General features: G+C 44.3%; 1 protein-coding gene across 1 annotated transcript in view; it reads left to right on the forward strand.

The window, feature by feature from the left end:
• Positions 1-10,119: 10,119 nt before the first annotated feature.
• appbp2 (amyloid beta precursor protein (cytoplasmic tail) binding protein 2) overlaps positions 10,120-25,941 on the forward strand; it is a 51,846-nt gene continuing 36,024 nt past the window's right edge. The window contains exon 1 of the mRNA XM_084316530.1: positions 10,120-10,502. Coding sequence (XP_084172656.1) covers positions 10,365-10,502 — 138 coding nt within the window. The 5' untranslated portion in view covers positions 10,120-10,364. The remainder of the gene's footprint in view (positions 10,503-25,941) is intronic.

Here is a 25,941-nt window from a genome sequence, read left to right on the forward strand (position 1 = left end):
AAATATTTAATATATAGCAAAGGGTACATATAATAGTTACTTATTACATTTATGATTTGAATGCACTTGTAAGGCAAATGAGTATTCGTAGGCAAATCAACACTGAATGTCCAATCTCTGGTTACGCAGGAAGCAAGTATACAACCTGGCTCTTAGGGAATTATAACGATGGCACTTAATGATTATAGCGGGATATACTGTAAAGGGTCCTGCCGGTTGTAAGCCAGTAGGGGGGGTAGGAGAGCCGTCGGCTGTATCCCGTCTGGTCAACGATTTCTAGGGAGAATTCAGGTACAGAACACAGTGCCCGTAGAATCTTGATCCGCAGATGAATACACTTGGGCTCTCTTGTAGACGATAGCTGTAGCTGTAGCTGTAGGTCCACAACGGAGAAGAAGCAAGGCGACCTCAGTCTGGTCTGAGCGCCGTCTCACCTTGGCTCCTCTCGGGGTAAATCCAACACTCACCGGTGTTGGCGATTATCCGCTCCACAAATCAAAGCACCAAAGCAAATAGATATTCCATGCCGTATAGGCTCAGCAGTCGTCGGGGTAGGTAATCCAATGTGCAGGTCCACTCGGTCCTCGTCTAGAACTCCTCGGATGAAAGCACCACGTGTGGTCTGCCCAACCTGGTTAAGACTCTAGATAACACGAGGAAGCGATGGGGGTGCTGCTCACTTTAGAACTCTAACCGCACGATGCACCATACATAATAGACTATTATTACTCAATAGAAATACGGTGCCAAACTCTGGCAATTCAGCTATTAATTCGTACGAGGTCTCACTGCTATTCTAAGGCCAAACCGGCCATACTACACCGCACGCGGTATCGTGGGGTGAGGCTTCACGTCTTGTTACTTAGTTGGGTAGAAGGGTAAAGGACTAAGAGGAATTCTACATTTCTTGCGCCATATTTATATGCACAGTGGACAAGTAGTGCCGCTCTGCTTTCGGTAGCCGTATTCCTGCGCGGAGCTGGGGCTAGTAAGGGCATGTCTCGTCGGTACCTTTGAACTTGAACGCCAGGGGCTTGTCCCTGGCGCCTGGTCCTTTTGTCCAATAAGAGAATGAACCATTATGGGCTGTAGTAGAATAAAGGGATATTCCGTGTATATGTACAAGGAATATACAAGGGATATCAAACGATATACAAATACTATTCAATATATATCCATAAATAAATATATATATTCGGTTTAATCTGATCCTTCACAACAGCCGCCCCCTAATTAGTCCCACCTAATTAGATAAGCAGAGACAGATTAACCGCACTGTCCACTACTCAATGTCCGCTGTAAGGGTCAGTCAACTCACAAAGTCATGGGGTCATGGTCGTCATCAATAGTATCAGGGAGCCTTGGCAGTTCTATTAGCCTCGCCACGGGTCGGGTGTAAGTCCGTCCTTGGACGAGCACTTCAGCTGCTCGGACCTTTCCATCGGTACCGGTGATCACTTTGCTTACGCGGCCAGCCGGCCACATAGCTCTGGGTAGTGACTGGTCAATAATCATGACGACTGTTCCTTCTGTCAAATTGTCTCTCTCTTTTACCCACTTCTGGCGGGTCTGTAGAGACGGTAGGTAGTGGAGTAGGAAGCTGTTCCAAAACTTGTCAGCCAGTACTTGACTGTACCTCCACATTCTTCGGCCGTTCGCTTCTTCAGGCCTGTACATTGTCTGTGGTAGCGCGGGGTCCAGCCGCCCCATCAAGAGGGTGTTGGGGGTGACTGGGTCGACATCTGCTACATCACTTGAGACGTAACCGAGGGGCTTTGAGTTCAATACTCCCTCGATCTCCGTGAGGACTGTCATTAGGACTTCTTCCGCCACAGTCTGGGCCCCAAGCACGGCGTACAGGGCTGTCTTTATGGAACGTACTTCTCGTTCCCAGGTTCCACCGAAGTGAGGTGCGTTCGGGGGATTAAACTGGAAGTCAATCTGGGATGGAGCGAGGTGGGTCTTAAGTTCTGGGCCCATAGCTTGGAAGCTCTCTCTCAGCTCTCTTTCTCCGCCTTTGAAGTTTGTCCCGTGATCAGACAACAATGTAGACGGTTTTCCTTTCCGTGATGTGAATCTTCGGAAGGCCATAAGGAATGAGTCTGTGCTCATGGTTGGGAGGAGTTCGATATGTATCGCTCTGGTGGTCATGCATTTGAATACAATACCCCACCGCTTCTCGGTTCCTCTTCCTCTCTTTATATACAGCGGGCCAAAACAGTCCATACCGGTGGAGTGAAAGGGCTTGTCGCCGAGTCGGAGGCGACAGGGAGGTAGGTCAGCCATCCGGGGTATACTGGGCTGCGCGCGCCACTTACGGCAGTCTAGACAGGTTCGCTGGAAGCGCCGCACTGCTTCTCTCCCTTGCAGTATCCAATAACGACGTCTGATCTCCGCGAAGACTCTCTCTTCCCCTGCGTGGTGCACATCCTCGTCGTATTTTTTTATGATCAGCTCTGTGACCTTGTGTCGGCTGTTCAAGACTATCGGGTACTTAACGTCATCCGGTAGGTCTGGGGCTCTCCGCAGACGACCACCCACTCTGATGAGATTATGGGCGTTGCTCTCGGGGGCTAGGTGGAGCAGTCTGCTGTCTGATGGGACGGGCTTTGCTCCCTGTAGACAGGCTAGCTCATCGGGGAACGAGTCTCTCTGGGCTCGTTGTAGTAGAAGGAGTTCTGCTTCTTCGTAGTCAGCTGCTGAAATGTCAGTTGTGGGCTGAACCTCTGGGTGGTGCCACAGAAATGTCTTTAGCTGCGCACTCTCTAGGGTGAGGCAATCGTCTAGAACCGGGTCTGTGGGGACGAGTGTGTGTGTCAACCCACAGAACATAGGTTTCTTGTTCTCTGCCTCCTCTTTGCTCGCCTCCCGTGGGGTGGGTGTAGGCCACTCTTCTTCGGGGAGCTTGAGGAACTCTGGCCCGTCACTGTAGAGGTTGTGACGGGTGAGGTCATCCAGGGACATTCCCCGGGTGATGACGTCAGCTGGGTTGTGTTTGGTGTCCACATACCTCCAGCTGGTTACTTCTGTTAACTCTTGAATCTCAGTGACTCTGACTCCCACGAAGACCTTGTATCTGCACGAATCGGACCGGATCCATGTGAGTACGGTCGTGGAGTCTGACCACAAGATTGTTCTTTGCACCGGGATGGTGAGTTCACGTTGGATTAACGTGGCGAGCTGCGCTCCTGCTAGGGCTGCGCAGAGCTCTAGGCGCGGGATAGATTGTTGCTTGCGTGGGGCTATTCTTGAGCGAGCCAGGATGAAAGCAGTATGTATTTCTCCTCCCTCCTCTCGGGCACGCAAGTAAGCCACCGAACCGTAGGCTACTTCGGAGGCGTCGCTGAATACGTGCAGGTCGATCTTGCATGTCTCTGGCCTCACTGTGGGTGGGAAGTAGCTGCGGCGTATATTAACACCTGGGAGTGAGCGGAGTTCCGTCTCCCACTCTCTCCATGTGGATGCAAGGTGTTCGGGTATGGGATCGTCCCAGCCCTGGTCTTTGTCCCATAGCGCTCTTACAATCATCTTTGCCCTGGTGGTGTAAGGTAGAATACATCCCAACGGGTCATATTGTCTGGCGAGTGTTCTGTATACACTCCGTCTGGTGGTCGGTATTGCCGTCGACCTTCCCTGCTCCTTGATCAGGGGTTTGTGTCTATAATGGAGCGAGTCTGTTTTGAAGCGCCAGACTAGTCCTAGTGTCATTTCTTGGGCTTCTCCTGGGATGGTCGCCATCCAGGTGTCGCTGCTCGCGGCCTTGTCCTCGGGGGAGAGGCTGCGCAGTACTTGCGGGTCGCTGCTGGCCCACTGCCTGAGATCAAAGCCGCCTTTGATCAGGGAGGCGCGGAGCTTGAGTAGGAGAGCCTTGGCTTCTTCTGGCGTCGAGACGCTTTGTAAACAGTTGTCCACGTAGAAACTATTTGTCACACTTTGTCGGACCTCTTCATCTGCTGCTGGGTCCTCTGGGTTGAGGCTGCGCAATACTGGGGGGTCGCTGCTGGCCCGCTGCCGGAGATCAAAGCCGTCTTTGATCAGGGAGGCGCGGAGCAGCGCACGACGTCGCCAGTCAATTTTCTTTATGTGTCCCGCTGTGATTCGCTTGTTAATCTCAGCGCGGTACACAGCCTCTTGAGCGGGGTCTTTGGCTAGGCGCCGCTCTGTGTTCAATGGATACCGCTCCGTCGCCTCTTTTGTGGCGTGAAAGGTGGGCATTCCCTCTCCCCTCAGGAGTGGAGTTGCGTATCTCATCACTCCGTTGACGTTGACTCTCTTTGTCCCGTGCTCGAGGAGGGCTATAGCGTAGATATCTTCCTTAGAACGAATGTCTTTCTTTTCGTTCTTAAAGGGCATTGTCTCTAGTGTCCATAGCCTCTCGACATGCTGCAGGAGTGTGGTGTCTCCTTCTGTCGCTCTGGAGTGGAGGCAGCTAGTGGCTGCTGTTCGGTTAAGAGACTTGGCGAGGGGGCCTTGTAATGTCCATCCTAGGCGGGTCTCGACTGCTGCAGGACAACCTCTGGGTCCTGTATGGACCCGGTCTATCGGGACTATGAGGTCTGCATGGTCGGAGCCTATCAGCAGGGTCGGGGTGGCACCGTCTATGAGCGGTATAGGTAGTTGACGCAGGTGCACGTATTTCTCCATCAGCTTGGCGATGGGGTAGGTGTACTGCGATAGTCCTATTTCTTGGCTGGTGAAAGCATTGGTAATCCTGTACCGTCTCTCTGGCTGCCCGCTTGCTGCGATAGTGAAGGAGACATTCTCGCCCTTTATCGTCTTTAGATCTCTTCTTATTGTCCGAATCGTCATCTGGTTCTCGCTCCCCCGCAGCCCCAGCTGGGCCGCAGCGGACGCGAGGAGAAGGGTCTTCTCTGACCCGTCGTCAAGGACGGCGTAAGTGTCCATGACCTTATCTTGGTAACTCAGTGTTACACGGACCACCTTTAAGAGCACCTGGGCGCCGCTGCTGCTAGCGGGGTCAATGTACATAACACTTGCCTTTGTGCTGTTGGATGGTGCAGGCTTTCTTTTGTTACTGTCGTGTAGGACATCCAGATGGGCTCCGTCACACCGACTACACCTCTTCTTTAGGCGGCACTCGGCTGCCATGTGACTGCGCGCACATCGGTAACAGCGCCTGTTGGACTTTATCCAGTGACTCACTTCTTCAGCGGTCATCTTCTTGAACTGGTCACATTGTGACAACCAGTGTTCCTTCTCGCAGTACGGGCACACCATCTTCCACTTCTCTTTCATCGAGGGGGTACTGTGGTTCTTGCTGCTCGGTACTGATTCTGATTGGTGCATGACAGTCACCGATCTTCGGCCATCGTTTACTCTCCTAGGTCCCTCTCTGGAGCTTGGTGTGCTCCGCACGAACGTATCCAGCCGTAGGCTGCTGACTTCTCTCGCCAGGAAGTCGGCTAAGTCTAGGAGGGATGGCTCGGGACCGTTAGGATCACGGTGGTCTCTTTGCCGCCTGAAGCGCTCCTGTCGGGCGGGCGGCAGCTTCTCTAAAATCCTCTCGACGTTCGAGTTTGCGTATAGTTCGTGCATACCCTTTTCTCGTTGCGCCCCCAGCATCCCTACCAGGGATTGTACTTTTATAGACAGGTCGTCTAGTGAGCGATTGTCTGTTGCTGGGGGTAGGCGGTCAATATGCCTTATCTCCTGTATTACGTAATCCCATATACGTCCATATCTCTGGTCCAGCGCTGCTAGAGCCGCGGTGTATGGGGTCGTAGAGGTGGCATAGGCCAGCGCTATGTTGTGCGCTCGGGGCACTTTCAGGTGCTTCAATAATATTGCATACTTGTGGCGTTCATCAGCGACATCCACCATCATTGTCTCTAGGCACATCCGGAGTTCCGTGTACTGTGCTCGATTCTCATGGGTGAAGTCTGGAAACGTCGGTGTGCCAATGTATGACGCCATGGATGGCTGGCTCTGGAACCCCTTGTGGAGGGAGGGGGTGTTGCCCTGGTGATCAGCTGCTCCATTAGCTGCGCTTGTAGTCTGTCGCGCTCGGCTTCGCGCTTGGTGAGATCTGCTACTCTTTGGGCACCGGCAGCGGCGCGCTGGGCGTCGGCCCGGTCTCTTGCCATATTCTCTTCCGTCTGAAGGCGTCTCAGCTCCAGACGTATGTGCTCTTCTTCGCTCCGTTGCTGCGCTTGGAGTTGTTCGCGCTCGCTAAGCGTCTGTGCTTGGAGTCGATCGCGTTCACCCTGAAGTCGATCGCGTTCACCCTGAAGTCGATCGCGTTCGGTAGAGGCTGTCAGGCTGGCGAAGAACGCCTGTGACAGCATCCTCTCCGCCTCGCTGGGGGAAGACGCTTGTAGAGGTGAGCCGCTCCTGGCTGTACTCGTTGGGGAGTCCTGGAGCTCTATCTCCTCGGCGCTCTCCTCATCTTGTTCCGTGCAGAGTTCCACCTCTGGAGGGTTGTCTTCCTCCCGGAGCTCTGGGGGGACTACTTCTTCGGTCTTGGCGGGGGGTAAAGTCGTGTCAGTTCCCTCCTGGTCCCAACGTGAGCTTGGTCAGTTACATTAGAACCCACTAGGGCCTCTGTGGTCGGGGTATCCTGGTTGATAGGGTCGGACATAATTTTACTTTCTACTTTTACCGTGTTTACTCTTTGTAGAAGGCTAGGTAGTTTACTGACAGCGTAATCCTCTAAGTACTGAGGTGGCTGTCGTCTACGTTGCGGGCGTTCTACTTTAGGAGGACCGTTTCGTGGAGTGTTCATCATAGGCCATTTCAATATTAATACCACTATATTAATATTACACTAATTACCCTCCGGCTCGAAGGACCAATTGTAACTGAGGGGTACAATTCCCTGACTGTATTGATAAGTATGGTATCATTAAACCACTACCGCTTTATGTACTTTAATTACTGGCCATACAGTACACGATATCTAAGTATGATGAACACTTTCCCACATATGAAATCAGGTCCACACAAAGGTAATAGTCAAATATTTAATATATAGCAAAGGGTACATATAATAGTTACTTATTACATTTATGATTTGAATGCACTTGTAAGGCAAATGAGTATTCGTAGGCAAATCAACACTGAATGTCCAATCTCTGGTTACGCAGGAAGCAAGTATACAACCTGGCTCTTAGGGAATTATAACGATGGCACTTAATGATTATAGCGGGATATACTGTAAAGGGTCCTGCCGGTTGTAAGCCAGTAGGGGGGGTAGGAGAGCCGTCGGCTGTATCCCGTCTGGTCAACGATTTCTAGGGAGAATTCAGGTACAGAACACAGTGCCCGTAGAATCTTGATCCGCAGATGAATACACTTGGGCTCTCTTGTAGACGATAGCTGTAGCTGTAGCTGTAGGTCCACAACGGAGAAGAAGCGAGGCGACCTCAGTCTGGTCTGAGCGCCGTCTCACCTTGGCTCCTCTCGGGGTAAATCCAACACTCACCGGTGTTGGCGATTATCCGCTCCACAAATCAAAGCACCAAAGCAAATAGATATTCCATGCCGTATAGGCTCAGCAGTCGTCGGGGTAGGTAATCCAATGTGCAGGTCCACTCGGTCCTCGTCTAGAACTCCTCGGATGAAAGCACCACGTGTGGTCTGCCCAACCTGGTTAAGACTCTAGATAACACGAGGAAGCGATGGGGGTGCTGCTCACTTTAGAACTCTAACCGCACGATGCACCATACATAATAGACTATTATTACTCAATAGAAATACGGTGCCAAACTCTGGCAATTCAGCTATTAATTCGTACGAGGTCTCACTGCTATTCTAAGGCCAAACCGGCCATACTACACCGCACGCGGTATCGTGGGGTGAGGCTTCACGTCTTGTTACTTAGTTGGGTAGAAGGGTAAAGGACTAAGAGGAATTCTACATTTCTTGCGCCATATTTATATGCACAGTGGACAAGTAGTGCCGCTCTGCTTTCGGTAGCCGTATTCCTGCGCGGAGCTGGGGCTAGTAAGGGCATGTCTCGTCGGTACCTTTGAACTTGAACACCAGGGGCTTGTCCCTGGCGCCTGGTCCTTTTGTCCAATAAGAGAATGAACCATTATGGGCTGTAGTAGAATAAAGGGATATTCCGTGTATATGTACAAGGAATATACAAGGGATATCAAACGATATACAAATACTATTCAATATATATCCATAAATAAATATATATATTCGGTTTAATCTGATCCTTCACAACAGTAGTACTCAGTGTATATAGTACTGTAGTAGTACTCAATGTATATAGTATATAGTAGTATTCACTGTGTATTTTACATAGTAGTACTCAGTGTATAGTATATAGTAGTACTCAGTGTGTATAGTACATACTGTAGTAGTACTCAGTGTATATAGTATATAGTAGGATTCACTGTGTATTTTACATAGTAATACTCAGTGTATTGTACATAGTAGTACTCAGTGTATATAGTACATAGTTGTACATATTTTCCAATCCTGCATCCAGTGTTGGATCACATCACTACCACCCCTGCAGGACTTAATATAGCAGGAGGTGCAAATCCAGAGCCTGCAGAATAATGAAAGACCCCCACCGTCCACCCAAACAAGAGTCTGTTCAAGCTGCTGCGGTCAGGCAAGCGCCTATGCTTGCACATACGCAGCAAGAACAGAGAGACTAAGGCTCAGCTTCTTCCCCCAGGCCATCAGAACATTGAACACTGAACTCTCCACACATGAGCACACACATACACACACAACACACATTCTGCATTCGCTCACACACAAACGGTCACTTTAAACAAAATGGAAAGGACACTGGAACAAGGAAAATAAAGGTCATAGGAAAGAACTGATGTGGTTCTTGTATAGTATAGTATAGTTTAGAAATAGCAAGTATAGCATAAGGATATAGAGTAAAAACTGTATATTGTATAGTAGTGTACATAGGACCCAGTGCCTTAATTCATAGCTAACATTGTATTGCATTATCTCAGGACTTTAGCATGTCTATTTTATCATGCCTATTGTATGTCTATTTTATTACCTTACCTGTTTATTATGTCTCTTTTATTATTTAGTATTATTGCACAATCAAAGCGGGCATGGCCACCCACATTTTACTGTATGCCCTGGTATGTATGTGACAAATAAACCTCTTGAATCTTGAATCTTGTTGTAGTACTAGGACTCTGACTCGAGTCCGAGTCCTGGACTGATTTTCAGGACTTGTGACTCGACTTGGACTTTAGCACTGATGACTCGGACTTGGACTCGAGCATTGACTGCATTCGGACTCGGAAGGTGCAATATAGGTGTAATAGGCCCTAATCATTTGGCATAAGATATTGATGGCTAGTGCATTTGTTTGGCTCTCTTTGAAATGGTGACCACTGTGTCATTTATGTTTAATGTAGACTTTTTTTTTTTGTATGTCAGCTCTTTGACTGCCAGAGTGGAGTGGACTCAACCTCGATGACTTGGACTCAGACTACTAGGGTAATGGGGACTCGACTCGTGGCTCTTCTTCTTTGGTGACTCGGACTTGGACGGACTCGAGACTCGACTCGGACTCAAGATTTTGTGAATCGACTACAACACTGCCTGCTTCAAGACCCATCTATTCTCCACTGCCTTCTCTTAGCCCCCCCCTTCTGTGTTTGTGTCATGCTTGTCTGTTGTTTGACTCACTATACCAGCACCCCTTAGTGTAAAGTGACTAATATACATTTCTCTTTATTATTATTATTATTATTATTATTATTATTATTATTATTATTATTATTATTATTATTATTATTATTATTATTATTATTATTATTATTATTACAAACATTACCAACGTAAACACACCTTTTATAGTTACATAAAAGTTACACAAATTACAGCTATTCAAAACACTTATACCTGTTAGTCTTGTGTCAGTCAACTAGAGAAAGAAAACATGTCCCCCTCCCCATTATTATTTTATTTAAAATTTTTGGTGAAGGGCTATTAGTTTACCTTTGGATGTACCTTTGGATGTTGGCATCCCCCCCCCCCCCCAGAACAAACTAAAATAAACACTGTGCGCGCGCACACACGCACGACCAGACTGCGGAATAACGTCATTGCGTCACGCGAGGAGCGTCGGGGTCGGGACGGAGGGACGGAGGTACAGAGAGAAGCTGCAAGAGGCGAGAGAGGATCGGGGATGAAGGAGAAAGATGGACATTTGACAGCGCGGACGGGCTTGTTGTTGTAATTCAGTAGAAGTGCAATTGTTTGTAGTCTGAACTCTCTCGAAGCAAAGGTTGTATGAAGAGTCACAGAGTAAGAAGGGCTTCTTTAACCACAGTTAGGTAGCGAAGGTAGACAGTGGGAGTTGGAGTCGGGGCTGTTGCTGCTGGGGTTTGGAGAAGGAAAACAACATGGCTGCGGTGGAGCTCGAGTGGATCCCAGAAACACTCTACAACACCGCTATCTCGGCGGTGGTGGACAGCAACAGTCGCTCGAGAAGAGACATACGATCTCTTCCGGAAAACATACAGTTCGATGTGTATTATAAGGTAAGAGTTGTCATTTCCTTTTGCGTCTAACTGTTATTAGCCAGCAGTAGCTAGGTCAGTCAGAACACACAGCTAGCTAACGTCTAACTGTTATTAGCCAGCAGTAGCTAGGTCAGTCAGATCACACAGACACAGCTCGCTGATAACAAACTATCATTACACCTGGGCAAAACAGAGTCCATTCTCTTCGGTTCAAATAACAAACTCAGCAAGACCGACGGCTTCTCAGTTACAGTGGGTGACAATATTGTCACAAGGAAAGATGAAATTACCTACCTGGGTTCCATCCTAGAGGCACATCTTTCCTGTGACAAAATGGCATCCAATGTAATAAAAAAAGTCAACCAACGAACTAGATTCTTGTACCGGATCTCCTCTCTGGTAAACAAGAATACACTGAAGACTCTGGCAGGAACACTCATTCAAGGGTACTGCAACTATGCTTGCACCTCATGGTACCAAAGCACCTCAAAGGCGCTAAAAACAAGATTACAAACATCACAAAACAAACTGGTCAGACTACTGCTTGACCTGACTCCTAGAACCCACCTGACAACCTAGGATGGCTTAGAGTAGACGACAGAGTACAGCAACTTGCAATGGGCCTGGTCTACAAGATACACTACACGACTAAGGTACCCATGTACATGTCAAAATACTTCCCAAAGGTCAGTGAATACCACGATCACAACACCAGACTCCAGAGGGACCTCCACAAATCATGTTAAACCCAGATTTGGCTGAAACAAGGGACTAAACATGTTCCGCAGTTATGCCACATCAATGTGGAACGCCCTACCCACAGCTGTAAAGGAATATGAATCACTACCCACTTTCAAAACCTAACCCAACCCCCTCCAATGTACAGTAAATGCCCAAGTATGATTTTGTCAATATTCCAATGTACAGTTTTGCTTGTACAATATATAATCATACTATATATAGGTTAGCTAGATAGATGTAGCTGTTACTCATAGAAATTTAATAATGTTTTCTATGTCCTTTTTCTATATGTATATTAGACTATCAAAATAACAGTTTGGTGCCATTACAGATTCTACCTTTAAGAACATAATATGACTGCCACCACTTACATTTCGAGTCATTTTGAGTCTGAAAAAGTGCCCATAAACCAATAAATGAACATACCATGTCAGCCTTTAGCCTCCACATATAACACTTTTTGAATACTAGCTCATTTAACGGCAAGTGTTAAGACTTTATTCAAGATTACAGTGGCTATGTTGTAACAACTTCAAAACATGAATTTTCGCCCTACACTACCAAGATGAGCTTGGCTTGCTCCCAGCTGTTTAGACCTAATGTGCACTCACTAAAGTCAGTCTTTCTACTCGTCAACAAAAGGCAAACAAAAACTTAATTTGAGAGACACATTCATACAAGGTGGGTCCTCCTGGGTAACACTCCCCTGGGAGGAGATATTTTTTGTGAAACCAGGTTGTCATCAAGGTAATGTTTGGGGGATAAACCAATCCTAACCCAGTAGGGGTGGAACGGTTCACAAATCACGGTTTGGTTCATATCACGGTTTTGGGGTCATGGTTTTCAGTTTGGTACGGTTCAGCAGGGAGAAAGAAATGCTGTTGCTAATTCAAATAGTATTTGGTAAAAATAAATAAATATATACAGTACCAGTCAAACGTTTGGACACACCATCTCATTGAACTGAATGAGAATGTGTGTCCAAACCTTTGACTGGTACTGTGTTTTGCCTTCAATGTTAAAGGTGGCTCTCATAAGGGGGCGTGTCTCATTCCAATGTAATGAAAGAGTTGTGGGCAGTGTTGTAACATTGCTCTGGGGGTCCATCCCTCCTTGTAGGCCTATGTAGTGGATGTGTTGAATAATTCTTTGGCAATTCTGCCTCGTGTCTGTTCCAAGTTTGGAAATGACCTGTTGCTGAAGTGACTATGGGAGAATACTAACTCTGTGGCTCGACATTATGCACTGACGTAACAAACTACCTGCGACTACGGTTGAATAACAACATTATGGATTTCATTGTGGATTTTGCCACATACGCCTCATGCAATGCAATTTTCACACTCAGTCGTTGTTTAATCGATTACTATCGTAGACAAACACCAATTCTCTAATTCACCCAAAGCCTAATAGCCATTTCCAAAACAAACTGACACAGCTGCACTCGCCACCTAAAAGGTAATACTAATGTTAACTGAACTTAGTATTCCTAATTCCTAGTGTTGTATGACAGTAAATGGACCTGGTGGTGACTGTTAAAGAATATAAAACTGCAACGTAGCGTAGACCTATCCTTTGTGAATTAATTGGCCTATCTAACTGTAGCTGTTGCTTCCCTGTTCGAGTTGTGATTAGAGGATCTCTTTTAATTTCATCTCACAGTTAAGACATGTCTGACAATAGCCCCTTTCGTGACTTTCGGTTTGCAAGCCTGTGGCTTTTGTGACCGGAGTCACTTGCCCACCCGCCCCGATCACCCAGTAGAGAAACGACCAAGCGTCGTCAAGGGGCTCGCGGTGTGTCAAGAATACATCAGATCTGAATTTCAAAGATACCCAGCGTACAATATGGGTCTAACACAGCTTCACGATGGGGTCTGGAAGCTCGGAGTTGCTAATAAACAGTTTAAAACATTGTTACTCGACGAGTGGTATTTACAGACCGAACGTCCATCTCCGCCGTTGGTGTCACAGCGCATGCGCACCATGCCGCGTTCACGTTACTGGGAAGAAGCGGAAGAACCAGAGGACATCTCGTTGCTACAACTAGGAAGCCTTCACGCTTTGACTCTATATATATATCTATGGATGAAACGCCCACATCCATACTTCCGCAATTCGTGACGCGAAGTGGGAGATATGGGGTCTATAAAAGAATCCCATATGTCCTAGTAGGAATTACCACTAGGAGGCTGACGTGAATGGTTTTTCTCAGTCGGAAACTGGTTCTTCCGCTTCTTCCCAGTAACGTGAACACGGCATGGTGCGCATGCGCTGTGACACCAACGGCGGAGATGGACGTTCGGTCTGTAAATACCACTCGTCGAGTAACAATGTTTTAAACGGTTTATTAGCAACTCCGAGCTTCCAGACCCCATCGTGAAGCTGTGTTAGACCCATATTGTACGCTGGGTATCTTTGAAATTCAGATCTGATGTATTCTTGACTAGAGTTGTTCCGATACCGATACTAGTATCGGAAATGCCGCCGATACTGCCTAAAATGCTAGTATCGGTATCGGCGAGTACACGTAAATTCTAGCCTCCGATCCCATGATGTAATTTATCTCCTGCCGAGTCCTGCGGAGAGTGAGGATTATAAAATGAACATGTTTTAAAGTGTGATGCTGTGTCATTTTAACAGCCGATACACTTTCTTAAATTCCATTGTCCCCGACAGTGCGGTGTGACGGGGAGCTCGGACGGGAATCGGGATGTGTTTGGCTGGTGTTATGATAGCATTAGCTGGAAAGATAGCTAGTTGGAACAACATCCGCTTTTAACGTTACATCAAATCAGATGATCGCCTGTCCTTTCTCCAGGACCTAACACTGTCCGTGACCGTCTATCAACAATAATGCACCCACGGTGAATTGTATTTAAGTTAAGTAGCTACGGACTAGCGTTAGCTGACTATTACTAACGTTATCTTAATGTCGATGCGGGAAGGCGAGCTAGGTCAGTTAGCTTAGCTTGATAACGTTACCGTGTCTAAAGTTGGTGCTATTCACATAATCCAGCAATAATGGCTGCAGACCTGCAAGCAAAGTACAGCAAGTGCCAAAGGATAAGAGTCTGAGGCGGAGTTTCAAAAGAGAATGTTGAATATTTATTTTGCATCAAAAACCACAACATGAACGTTCTATCTGCCACTAGTTTACAGACTGAATAGGGTATATCTGCAGAGCCACTGAGTAGCGAGTGCAACACCGTTTAATGTCCGTGTGGATCATTGGAGTAGGGTATATCTGCAGTGCTGCAGCCCATACTCATTGATTAATGATACTAATACAAATCTATACAATCACCTGTTGTTGAATAAATACCATACGTTCTAGTTATTACTAAAAAACAGTATAACAGTATCTGAAAAAAAAAAAAAAAAAAAAAGTATAATTTATATAATTTTTTTTTAATTTTTTTTTATGCACTGGTATCGGATAAATATCGGTATCGGCCGATACCCAAAGCTTAGGTATCGGAATCGGATCGGAAAGGGAAAAATGGTATCGGAACATCTCTATTCTTGACACACCGCGAGCCCCTTGACGACGCTTGGTCGTTTCTCTACTGGGTGATCGGGGCGGGTGGGCAAGTGACTCCGGTCACAAAAGCCACAGGCTTGCAAACCGAAAGTCACGAAAGGGGCTAGTCTGACAATGACTATGATATGTAATTGAAATCCAAAATTCAGTCAGTTTTCCAGTATTTCATGTAGGGCTGTACCGAATGTCATTTTTTAACATTCGAAGCTTCTATTGAAGTATTCGAACGAAGCTTTGAATGTCTGTAAACAAAAAAAAATGTATCCTCAATTTGAATGAAGTGATTAATCTGATTAAATTAGTATAATTTTTTTTTTATTAAATCAACTTTCTTTAATGAATATAACTCATCAGTTTCTTCAACAACATAAATAATCCAATAAGGGCACGGTTGGTACGAAAGTCTTATAGTATAATATTAGTGTAGCCTAAACTTTATCTGCAACTGTGAAGAAAAACCCAATTGGTTTAAACGGATTGAATAGATATACAAAAAAGATTTAAAAAATAATTTTTTTAATTTTAATTTGTTGGAAAATCGAATGTCAACATTATGATCGAAGCATTCGCTACAGCCCTAATTTCTTGTTTGATGTCTTGATACACCTTTAGTTTGTCTAATTGTCTCAGTTTGAACTAGCCCAGCTTTTTCAACAAATCGCTGTCCAAGATGATTATGTAAACCTGGCAACTAGGGTATAAAAATGATTGAGCATTGAGCAGTGCTCAGAATCGGTGAGTAATGGACCATTTAGAGAACCGTGGTAGGTGTCAATCTTTTACTGTGAACTGTGCGTCACACTAGGTTCTAGGGCTGACCTTCGAATTTTTTTTGGCAATCGAAGCTTCGGGGCCGAGCTTCGATTTTAATTCGAAGCTTCGAATTAAAAGAAATCGTATTAATATTTTTTTTAATAATATTTTTATTTTTTTTATCTTATGTTGTGGGACTTGTACAGCACTTTGGTAAACTTTGTTGTTTTTAAATGTGCTCTATAAATAAAGTGGATTGGATTAATGAATTAAGTAGCCCCTTTCGTGACTGTGACGCAGCCAACACGGCTGTGTGATTTAATTCAAGGTGGATCGCTGTTGTCGTTTGAACAACTTCAGATTTCATGGGAACTACCAATCCCCCAAATCAAGAATGTTTAAGATGAATGAAGTAAGATTTTGATAATTTGAAATATGGCCTGTGTAGACTAAACTATGCACAGAATTATGTCAGTCTACAAGGTCCGGATTCTACATGGTCCGGCAATGTAGACCTTGTAGACTCCACTACAGACCAATTATCAGTGAATGTTCATGCATTTTTAAGAAGGGCTACTTTCACAAAAAAACAAAGAACTCACCAAAACATCTCAGTAGCACCTTATCTAAATGTTCTATTTCATATATGGAGATTCATATTTATTTATGTATTGCATGCATTTCTACATTTTATTTCCTATTTTGTTTATTCATCCCAGTATCTTTCTTTCTTATGTGTGGAATTCTACAAGGCATTTACATTTAGTCATTTAGCTGACGCTTTTATCCAAAGTGACTTACAAGTTCTGTACGACAGGTCATCAGGAAGGATACAACTCTATCAGCTGAGTAACAATATTCATCAAAGTGTTGCGTGTTACAGTGTAGGTTAGTTTATTGGGACAAGTGCATGACAGTAAGGTTAGTTAGGGTTAGATTTATTTTATTTTATTTCAGATAATGGTTGAAGAAGTGCGTCTTTAGTCGACGGCGAAAGATTGGACGGGATTCGGCTGTCCTAACTGGGGTGGGTAGTTCATTCCACCATTGTGGGGCAAGGACTGAGAATAGGCGTGTAGGTGGTGTATATGTGTTTGAGGATGATATCCTTCAAACAGGCAATAGTGATTTAGATTAAATTATGATATAATTTGGGCAGTGCTGAGCTGGGTTCCTTTCCTCCAGTGTATTTGTTCCCCGGCCCCACCCAATGGCCCCATGCACACACACACACACACACACACCGAAGTAAAAAGTTAATTATTTTTTTATATATACTTCGATTTTTTTTTAATGTTCGAAGCTTGTGCCATCGAACGAAGCTTTGAAGTATTTAAGACAGCCCTACTAGGTTCCCAGTTCTGAATTGGGATTGTCCGTTACAACAGTGGGCATGTGTCTGCCCCAGTCCAGTAACAGCAATGAAGTAATTCAATATAAGTGGATCTTCATCACATACTACTCACAATTTCTTTTGCAAAACAAACACTTTGGATTTCTGTGGCTCATTCAGTTGGAAAAACATTCAAATACGCTCCTAGTTTGCCCTGAAATCACACGGTTCACCTCTTGGATTCTGACCTGTCATTGACCTTGCATTGCAGCGAGAGAGGAAGTAGTAGAGCTGGGTGATTAATCAAGTTTCAATTTACATTCTTCCCATGATCAGGAAATCAAGTTAAAACAATTATTGTGCCACATGCCATGTTTCTCAAATTTTGTCTTGTGTTGTAAATGCAGCGCACCCTTCCTTCATAGCAGTGCGCTCCACCACCACCTCCAAACACAGACGGTAGTTTCAGCTCATGTTGAGAGGGAGGAGGATGCCACTGCGCATTTCTCCAGTTATTTAGAAACGTCCTTGGTAAATTGTAGAAGAGTAAAACAAATTTAGTTGTTTCAAAATCAATGAGTAATCTAGTGATTTTGATATCAATGATTTTTGCCATAATGGAGCAGCCCTACAGAGTAGCATCTGGGGAGTATTAAGCTCATGTGACCTGACCCAGCAGGCCTACGGATCTCTGCTCTGGAACCCAGCGGGCCTACGGGTCTCTGCTCTGGAACCCAGCGGGCCTACGGGTCTCTGCTCTGGAACCCAGCAGGCCTGGTCTCTGCTCTGGAACCCAGCATGCCTACCTCTGCTCTGTAACCCAGCGGGCCTACGGGTCTGCTCTGGAGCCCAGCGGGCCTACGGGTCTCTGTTCTGGAACCCAGTGGGCCTACGGGTCTCTGCTCTGGAACCCAGCGGGAACCCAGCGGGCCTACATGTCTGCTCTGGAACCCAGCGGGCCTACGGGTCTCTGCTCTGGAACCCAGTGGGCCTACGGGTCTCTGCTCTGGAACCCAGCGGGCCTACAGGTCTCTGCTCTTGAACCCAGTGGGCCTACGGGTCTCTGCTCTGGAACCCAGCGGGCCTACGGGTCTCTGCTCTGGAACCCAGCGGGCCTACAGGTCTGCTCTGGAACCCAGCGGGCCTACGGGTCTCTGCTCTGGAACCCAGCGGGCCTACGGGTCTGCTCTGGAACCCAGCGGGCCTACGGGTCTCTGCTCTGGAACCCAGCGGGCCTACGGGTCTCTGCTCTGGAACCCAGCGGGCCTACGGGTCTCTGCTCTGGAACCCAGCGGGCCTACGGATCTCTGCTCTGGAACCCAGCGGGCCTACGGATCTCTGCTCTGGAACCCAGCGGGCCTACGGATCTCTGCTCTGGAACCCAGCGGGCCTACGGATCTCTGCTCTGGAACCCAGCGGGCCTACGGATCTCTGCTCTGGAACCCAGCGGGCCTACGGATCTCTGCTCTGGAACCCAGCGGGCCTACGGATCTCTGCTCTGGAACCGAGTCCAACTTTCTGCTTAAAGTGCTTTTCATCCGATCATAGTACATCCCGAAGATATGTAAAATACATATTTATATGTAGAAAATCTGCGATATACTCCTTTTAAGTACATTATCTAGTGATGCACGATATATCGGCCGCCGATATAATATCGGCCGATATGGCCGTTTTTTTACACATCGGTATCGGTCCGATATCAAGATGGGGCCAATATCCGATATTAAAAAAAAAAAAAAGATTTAATCTTTTTTTTTCTTTTTACATGTTTTGGCCTTAAATAGTTTCAAAAATCAGTCATTTCTGAAAATAAGTTACAAAAGTAAAAAAATTATGCGTTTTGGAAAATAGCTCTTTATTTGATTATCATAAAAAAGTGTTCTTTTTTTTGTATTTTATTTTTTTATTATTTTTTAAACAAACATATAAACAAACATGACAACACACGATAAGATATACAAGCATTAATTGTCAGGGCACATCCAATGAGATCACCTTTTGGTTAGTTGTTTTATATAAGATATACCCATAATACCTGTTATCTAAAAAAAAAAACCTACACACATATGCTCAGCTCGAACCCCCCCCTCCCGGACCCCACCTTGAGAAGTACCTCCACTATCCCTCGCACCTAACCAGACACTACCATTATAAGCTAGCTTTTATTCTCTCCACCACTTCTAACCACATTGACATTTTGGATTCATTGAGACCCAGAATTCTTGCTGTAGATATTTCATGGTAAATTACATCGAGATATGTAAGAAACCAAACTTTACGGCACATTTTTTCCGGTTGAAACCAGCGTGATGCGATCAGCTTTTTGGCTACTGTGATACCCGATAAAACCAATCTCTTTAGCTGTGGATTCACTGCAAACTCAAAAACATCATTCAACAGCAATACCGAGGGGTGTACAGGTATATTCCAAGATACGAGTTTTGATATTTGTTGGGTCACATCTTTCCAGAATGCCTTAACTGGTGAGCAGTCCCAATACATGTGCATAAATGTCCCTTCGTCCCCATTTGTACATTGGGTGCATTTGGAAATCTTGTTTGAGCCCCATTCGGCACAGTCTTATAGGAGTCAAGTATGTCCTGTGAATATAGTTAAGATTGATTTGTTGATGATCCGGGTTCCTTGATGTAAGTCGGACATTTGCCCAGGCTCCTTGCCAATCAAAGTCATTTTCCAGGTCTGGTATATCCCTCCTCCAGACAGAGTCAAGTTGGAGGGTTTCATACGAGGACGTTAGTAATTGATGATAAAATTCTGAAACAAAACCTCTCGATGTCTCTCTTGAGTAGAAGAATTTGTGGTATCTGTGGTGTTCAATTGGTCTGTCTAATGGAACACCGTGAGACTTCAAACATAGCTCTAACTGTTTGTGAAAAAGCCATGTGGACTTGGTGAGATTACATTTTTTGCGTATTTCTTTATCACTACAAAAACCCTGTTTGTTAAAAACATCCCCTAATGAGTGTATGCCTTGCTCTTCCCATATAGGGAATCTTATAGGTCGTTTCCCAATTAAGAGAGCATTGTTATTGAATAAGGGAGTATGATTGTGCCATTCTTGTGGGTTAGGATTTTTTTTTTGTGATTCACGCCATATCCGGATCGCATGAGTAATTATGGGGCCAAATTTTCGTTCACAGTGCTTGATTGGTAGTTTAGTGTATGCTATGTCCTTCAGTCTATGTGGGGCTACTATGTTTTCTTCTATTTTTCTCCAAGATGCTAATGCTTGGGAGTCAAACCATGTTGTCAATGGACTTAATGAGTACGCCTTAAAATATAGGAAAAAATCTGGAAATGCCATGCCACCATCTGCTTTATTTCTCTGTGCGGTGGATCTTTTTATACGTGGTGGTTTGTTATTCCAAATAAATTTGTATGTGGAGGAGTGTAATCTTTTCCAGTAACCCTCTGGAGGGGGTAACGGTAGCATTGAACAGAAGAAGTTGATTTTAGGTAGTACATCCATCTTAACTATTGATATCCGTGCTTGTACTGTGTTCTTAAGTTTTGCCCATCTATCAAGGTCGTCTTTGATTTTGTTTTGGATTTTTGTGTAGTTGTGCTTCACCGTTTGTCTTATGGTAGGGAATATTTCCACTCCCAAGCATCTGAAATGTTTTACCATCGGTATCTGTCCTGGGAGGGTTGTATCTTTTTTTGCAGGGGTGTTAAGTGGAAGGAAAGCCGACTTCGGCCAATTTATCTTAAATCCCGATAAATCACCAAAGTCCTCAATCAACTTGAGCAGATGAGGCAATGTGGTGTTGGGGTTTTTCATGAACAATATTACATCGTCCGCATATAAACAAATTTTTTGTTGTGTGCCCTTGATTACGATAGGTTCTATGGATTGGGATTGTCTTATATATTGTGCTAAAGGCTCTAATGATAGATTGAACAGTCCGGGACTAAGAGGACAACCCTGTCTGGCAGAGCGTGATACCGGAAATATTTCAGAGATGATTGTGCCTGTTGGGTCTTTGTATAATACTTTAATCATATCGATGAATCCTTTTCCTAACCCCATCCTTTCTAGCACTGCCCACAGATACGACCATTCCAGCCTGTCAAAGGCCTTCATAGCATCCAGGGACAGCATCGCCTTAGGTATGGTGTCCTCCTTGTCGGCATCAAGTACGTGCAGTATACGTCTTATGTTCTCAGTGATCAGGCGGCCTCCTATGAAGCCAGTTTGGTCCGGGTGAACTAAAGACGTCATATGCTTTTGTAATCTGATGGCTAATACCTTAGAGTACAGTTTGATATCTGTTCCGAGGAGGCTTACAGGTCTATAACTACCGCACTCGTTGGGGTCTTTGTCTTTTTTAAGGAGGACTGTTATGAGTGCAATATTGTCAATTTTATGGAAGTTCCCCTCCTTGACTGAGTATAAGATCATATTTAGTAATAAGGGGCCAATTATGTCCCAACAAGAAAGGTACATTTCTGATGGGAAACCGTCTCTTCCTGGAGCCTTACCACTTTTCATTGCGGTTATGGCCTTCTTGAGTTCCTCTAGTGTGATCGGTATTTCTAACTGTTTAGCGTCATCCTCTGAAAGTTTAGGGAGAATAATTTGATTAAGAAATGTGTCCATTTTGTTTTGATCGAAGGTCATTTCTGATTTATATAAATCGGAGTAGAATACTTTGAATGTATCGTTTATTTTTACAGGATCTGTTACAAGTACTTGTTGTGCTCTAATGGTAGTTATATCTGCAAATGTTGCATTAATTCTTAATCGCATGGCTAATAGGTGGCTGGGTTTGGAACCATGGGAGTACTGCTGTTGTCTTGTGCTGCGTATTTGTATTTCCGATTGTTGTCTGTATATGGCATTGATCTCTATTTTTAGTACGTTAACTTGATTTTCTAGTCGAGTTGAGTTGTTGTATTTCAGAGAATTAAATAACGTTGAGTAAAGCGTTTCCAGCTCATCCAGTTTTGTGCTTTGATTCTTGCGCATTTTGGAGGAAAAGCTATCCGTGAAGTCTTTGATCATTCCCTTTACCGACATCCATATTATTCTGGGGTCTTGCACCGAGTTTGCATTCTCCCGTTGGAATACTATAAGAGCTTCTTTGAGTTGTGTAATGAATTCCTTGTTGTTAAGCAGCAACGAGTTAAATCGCCATCTTGGGGCTCGGGAGGATAGTATACCAAATGTACCTTTAAGGAGTAAATAACAGTGATCTGATCAGTGCGTTGGGTATCATTTCCACTTCATAATTATCAAATAGTCTCTGTGATGCAAAGACATAATCTATTCTGGATAGTGTCTTATGTCTCGCAGATCGACAAGAGTACTTTCGGGTCGTGGGATTAAGTAACCGCCATAAGTCCTTTACACCTGTAATCTTTGACCAATCCTTTAATGCCTTCGATGAATTCTTTTGTTCGCTGGAAAAGGCGAGGTAAGATTTGTCTATCCTTGGGTTCCAGATGGCATTAAAATCCGCTCCTATTATAAATGAGTAATCGGGAATGTCTAACATTGCATTGGTTAGTGTAGTGAAGAAATCTTCTTCGTACAAATTTGGGGCGTATACCGCTATCAACGCTATTTTCCTGTTCTTATGTTCAATCTTAGCTATAGTTATCCGACCTTCTACATCAGACCATACTCCCTTTAGTACAATATTCAACTTACGTTTAACGACTATTGCTACACCCCGAGTTCTCGTACCAATAGAGGAGTGACTGATATTATGGTATATGTTGTCCGCTAATTTACCTATGTCTTTCCCTAGAATGTGTGTTTCGCTTAGCAGAGCAATGTCCACATGTTCTTTTTTCATCAGTGTGAGCACGCTTTTGCGTTTGAGTTGGTTATTTATTCCCCCGGTGTTCCATATCATTATATTCAAACTAGCCATAGTCTATACATGTTGCATTGTAATTTTTGGTAATGCTTCTAGAGTGCGAGGCAATAATAGATATACATCCCACTAGTGAGGTCCCGTTGAGAGCCGAGCTTAAAAACATACATATATACAAATAAAAATCCCCTACCCTTCCCTCCCACCGAGAGTCGTACAGGATTGTGTTCCATGAACACAACCTTTGCGTATGACTCTCCCTTGCACCACCGGATATCCCAGAATGATCCAATTATCCTTAACATTCCTATGTATACCATAGGATCTAACACTCTAAATTCTACCATAAGTAGAATGTCGACTGTGGCTTGGCCACTTACCCGTAAAAAATAAATAAATAAAAATTTAAATGAGATAAACTAAAAATAAAGACCAAAAATAAGCTTCAATTGTCATGCCTTAATCACTTACATTTTATATGAACTTGTAATTTATAGTAATTTATAGTAACCCATGAATAATATGAAGGTATTGAACTGAAGAGAGAGCCTCGATAAATCAGAGAAAGCGGATGAAAAAAAAAAAAAAAAAAAGGAAGAGAACATTAACTTAGATCTTAAAAGAGCATTGCTATGCTTAAACATCTAAAGTATTAATTGGAGAAGTAGTGAAATTATTTCCCATTAATAAATTTTTTTTTAAATACGTATATGCAGCATTTCCCCCGACTGGGGTGGGCGATGATCGTTGTGTAGAGTGATCTTTCAGCCGGCCGGCTATGATGGCTCTGTGGTTCTGCATCTGGATAGCTGTTGATTATTCCCCCGAGGGGCTTCTGGTAGAATGAATTACCACGTATTGCTGATATTCCAGAATGCTCCATATATCAAAGAATGCTTCGATGTTCTAGATTATTCCAATATGTCATTTTTACATTGTGTGAATGTTCCAGTATGTTCTGGAGTGTTCCAATCTTAAATCCAATATGTCCGCAATAATATAAACACGTCGGGGAAAGCATTCAAAAACTCTGAGCACGTAGGTCTCTCTGTCCCAAATCCTCGGTTATTAAAGGTTGTACTATATGGTGACCTTGCATAACTGAGATTTAAAAGGCCATTTATACACTATTCTGCTCCTGTTCAGACAGGAATTTGGCTGCATCTTCAGGCGAGTTGAGGAGAACCTTTGCTCCTTGTTTGTCGACGACGCGAAGTATTGCAGGGTATATTAGTAGGGGTCTGTATTTCCCCAGGTATAGTTGAGACATCACCGTCTTGAACTTGGCACGCAGTTCCACTACCTCACGACAATAATCTTCAAAGCAGTGTATTGGTACCTCCATGTATTTCAGATTGCCTTTCATCCTGCGAGTTTCACGCATAATCATTTCTTTTATTCTGACTTGGCGCAGTATAACTAATATCACTCTGGGCTTAGCGTTATTGCCAATGGAGCGGGGACCCAATCTGAAGCACTCATCCACCTCCGGTATTTTAGGAAGGATTCCTGTTCCCAAGATTTTCTGTAATTCTGTGGCAAACTCTTCAGGGTTTTCACATCTCACTGATTCGTCCAGACCGACAATACGAATATTCAGCCTGCGTTTTTGATATTCCATCTCGAATATTTTGGCTTTCTGTTCTTTATTGATTCGCGTGAGCTCCAACGTTATTTCGCTGAGCTCCGTCTTGATTTCATTGTAGTTCCCCTTCATCTCAGCAGTTAGGTTAACTGTGTTAGCCTCTACTTCCTTGTAGATGTGAGTGAAATTGATTTCGTGGGCTTCCACTACTTTCTCCAGAGCCTCGGTGCGTTTATTCTGTGCGTCGGCGTCCGCTCTCAGCGCATCAATTTTGCCTTCAATAGATTCTTTAATAGCATCTACTTTTTGAGTTATTATCTTCTCCGACAGTTGTGATTGGTGGATCATTTCCTTCATTATTGTCTTCCCCATTTCCTCCATTTTCCGGATGATATGTTCGGTATCTGCGGAGGTGTTTGATGGGGATGAACTTGAAGCGGCCTCTGTCAAGTCAATATTTTCTGCTGTCCGCTGTACGAATCCTGGGTCCCGCGGCGGGACCTCTTCGACTGGTTTTGCACTCGTTTTATCTCTCTTTGGTGACATCTCGATTCTTTTGGTCAATATAGTTAGTTGATAGTCTCAGTTGATATATGCGTCAAGTTTTAAACGCATTAATGGTATATAAATATGTTTTTAAAACGAAAAAAAAAATAACGGGTGAGCAGCTGTGTCACATGCGACCTACTCCATTCTAAAGCTAAACCGGAAAGTGTTTTCTATACAGAGATATCGACATCGGTAAATATCGGTATCGGCCAGAACAGCAATATTAATATCGGTTATCGGTATCGGCCACAATTTTCACATCGGTGCATCACTAACATTATCTGAACCATTACTGCAATAAACCTTAAAAAAAATGCTGCACCATAATCATCATAAGCATGTAACGGAAGGAGAGACCACTTTTCTGGTTAAAATAGTGCAGTGAGTGCAGTGTGTAAACTGTGGAATTTTAAGGTTAATTCTACTTCTGAATACACTTGACACCCGAATGGCCATAATCTATACATGATAACAGAGTCAGACATCTTCCTACTGGCGTGAAAATTACCCAAAAAGTTCTATATGGAATGACGGCATCAGCTGTGGTCACTATAGGGGCTGTAGGGGCATGGCATTCACAAACTGCCTTGGGCCTAACAAAATTAATAGTTGGTTTCAGGTTGGTTGTCAGTTTGGCCATGGGTAGGTAGGGAATTTATTTTATTTTATTTTTTTATTTTATTCTTTCCCATGGCGACTATGGATAGGGAATTTCTTTATTTAATTAAAATGTTCACAACAACATGGATGCATGTACTCTGCCAGCATGTTTAATATCCATAATACTAAATGTTTGACTAAGATTTCTATGAAACTTTATTCTTAAAAAAAAAAAAAAAAAAAAGGATTTTTTTTTTTTTTGTATTTTTTTTTAAAAACTCATAAAATATATTGGGTCGCACCTAAATCGGCAGGGTCGGTCGGCAACCTGAAACCAACTATTATTTTTGTTAGGCCTTGCTAAAGAGACCTGTGGTCTCCGACAGCACAAACCCAGATGATCGTACATGCAAACATTGTTGCCTAGAGGTCAAAAACCTCAGAATTTCCTTACAAGGTAAAAAATGTAATGACATTGGAATGTTTTCTATCCTTCACCCTATTTTC

Source organism: Notolepis coatsorum (assembly GCF_963971535.1).
Source record: "Notolepis coatsorum genome assembly, chromosome: 1".
Taxonomy (NCBI): domain Eukaryota; kingdom Metazoa; phylum Chordata; class Actinopteri; order Aulopiformes; family Paralepididae; genus Notolepis; species Notolepis coatsorum.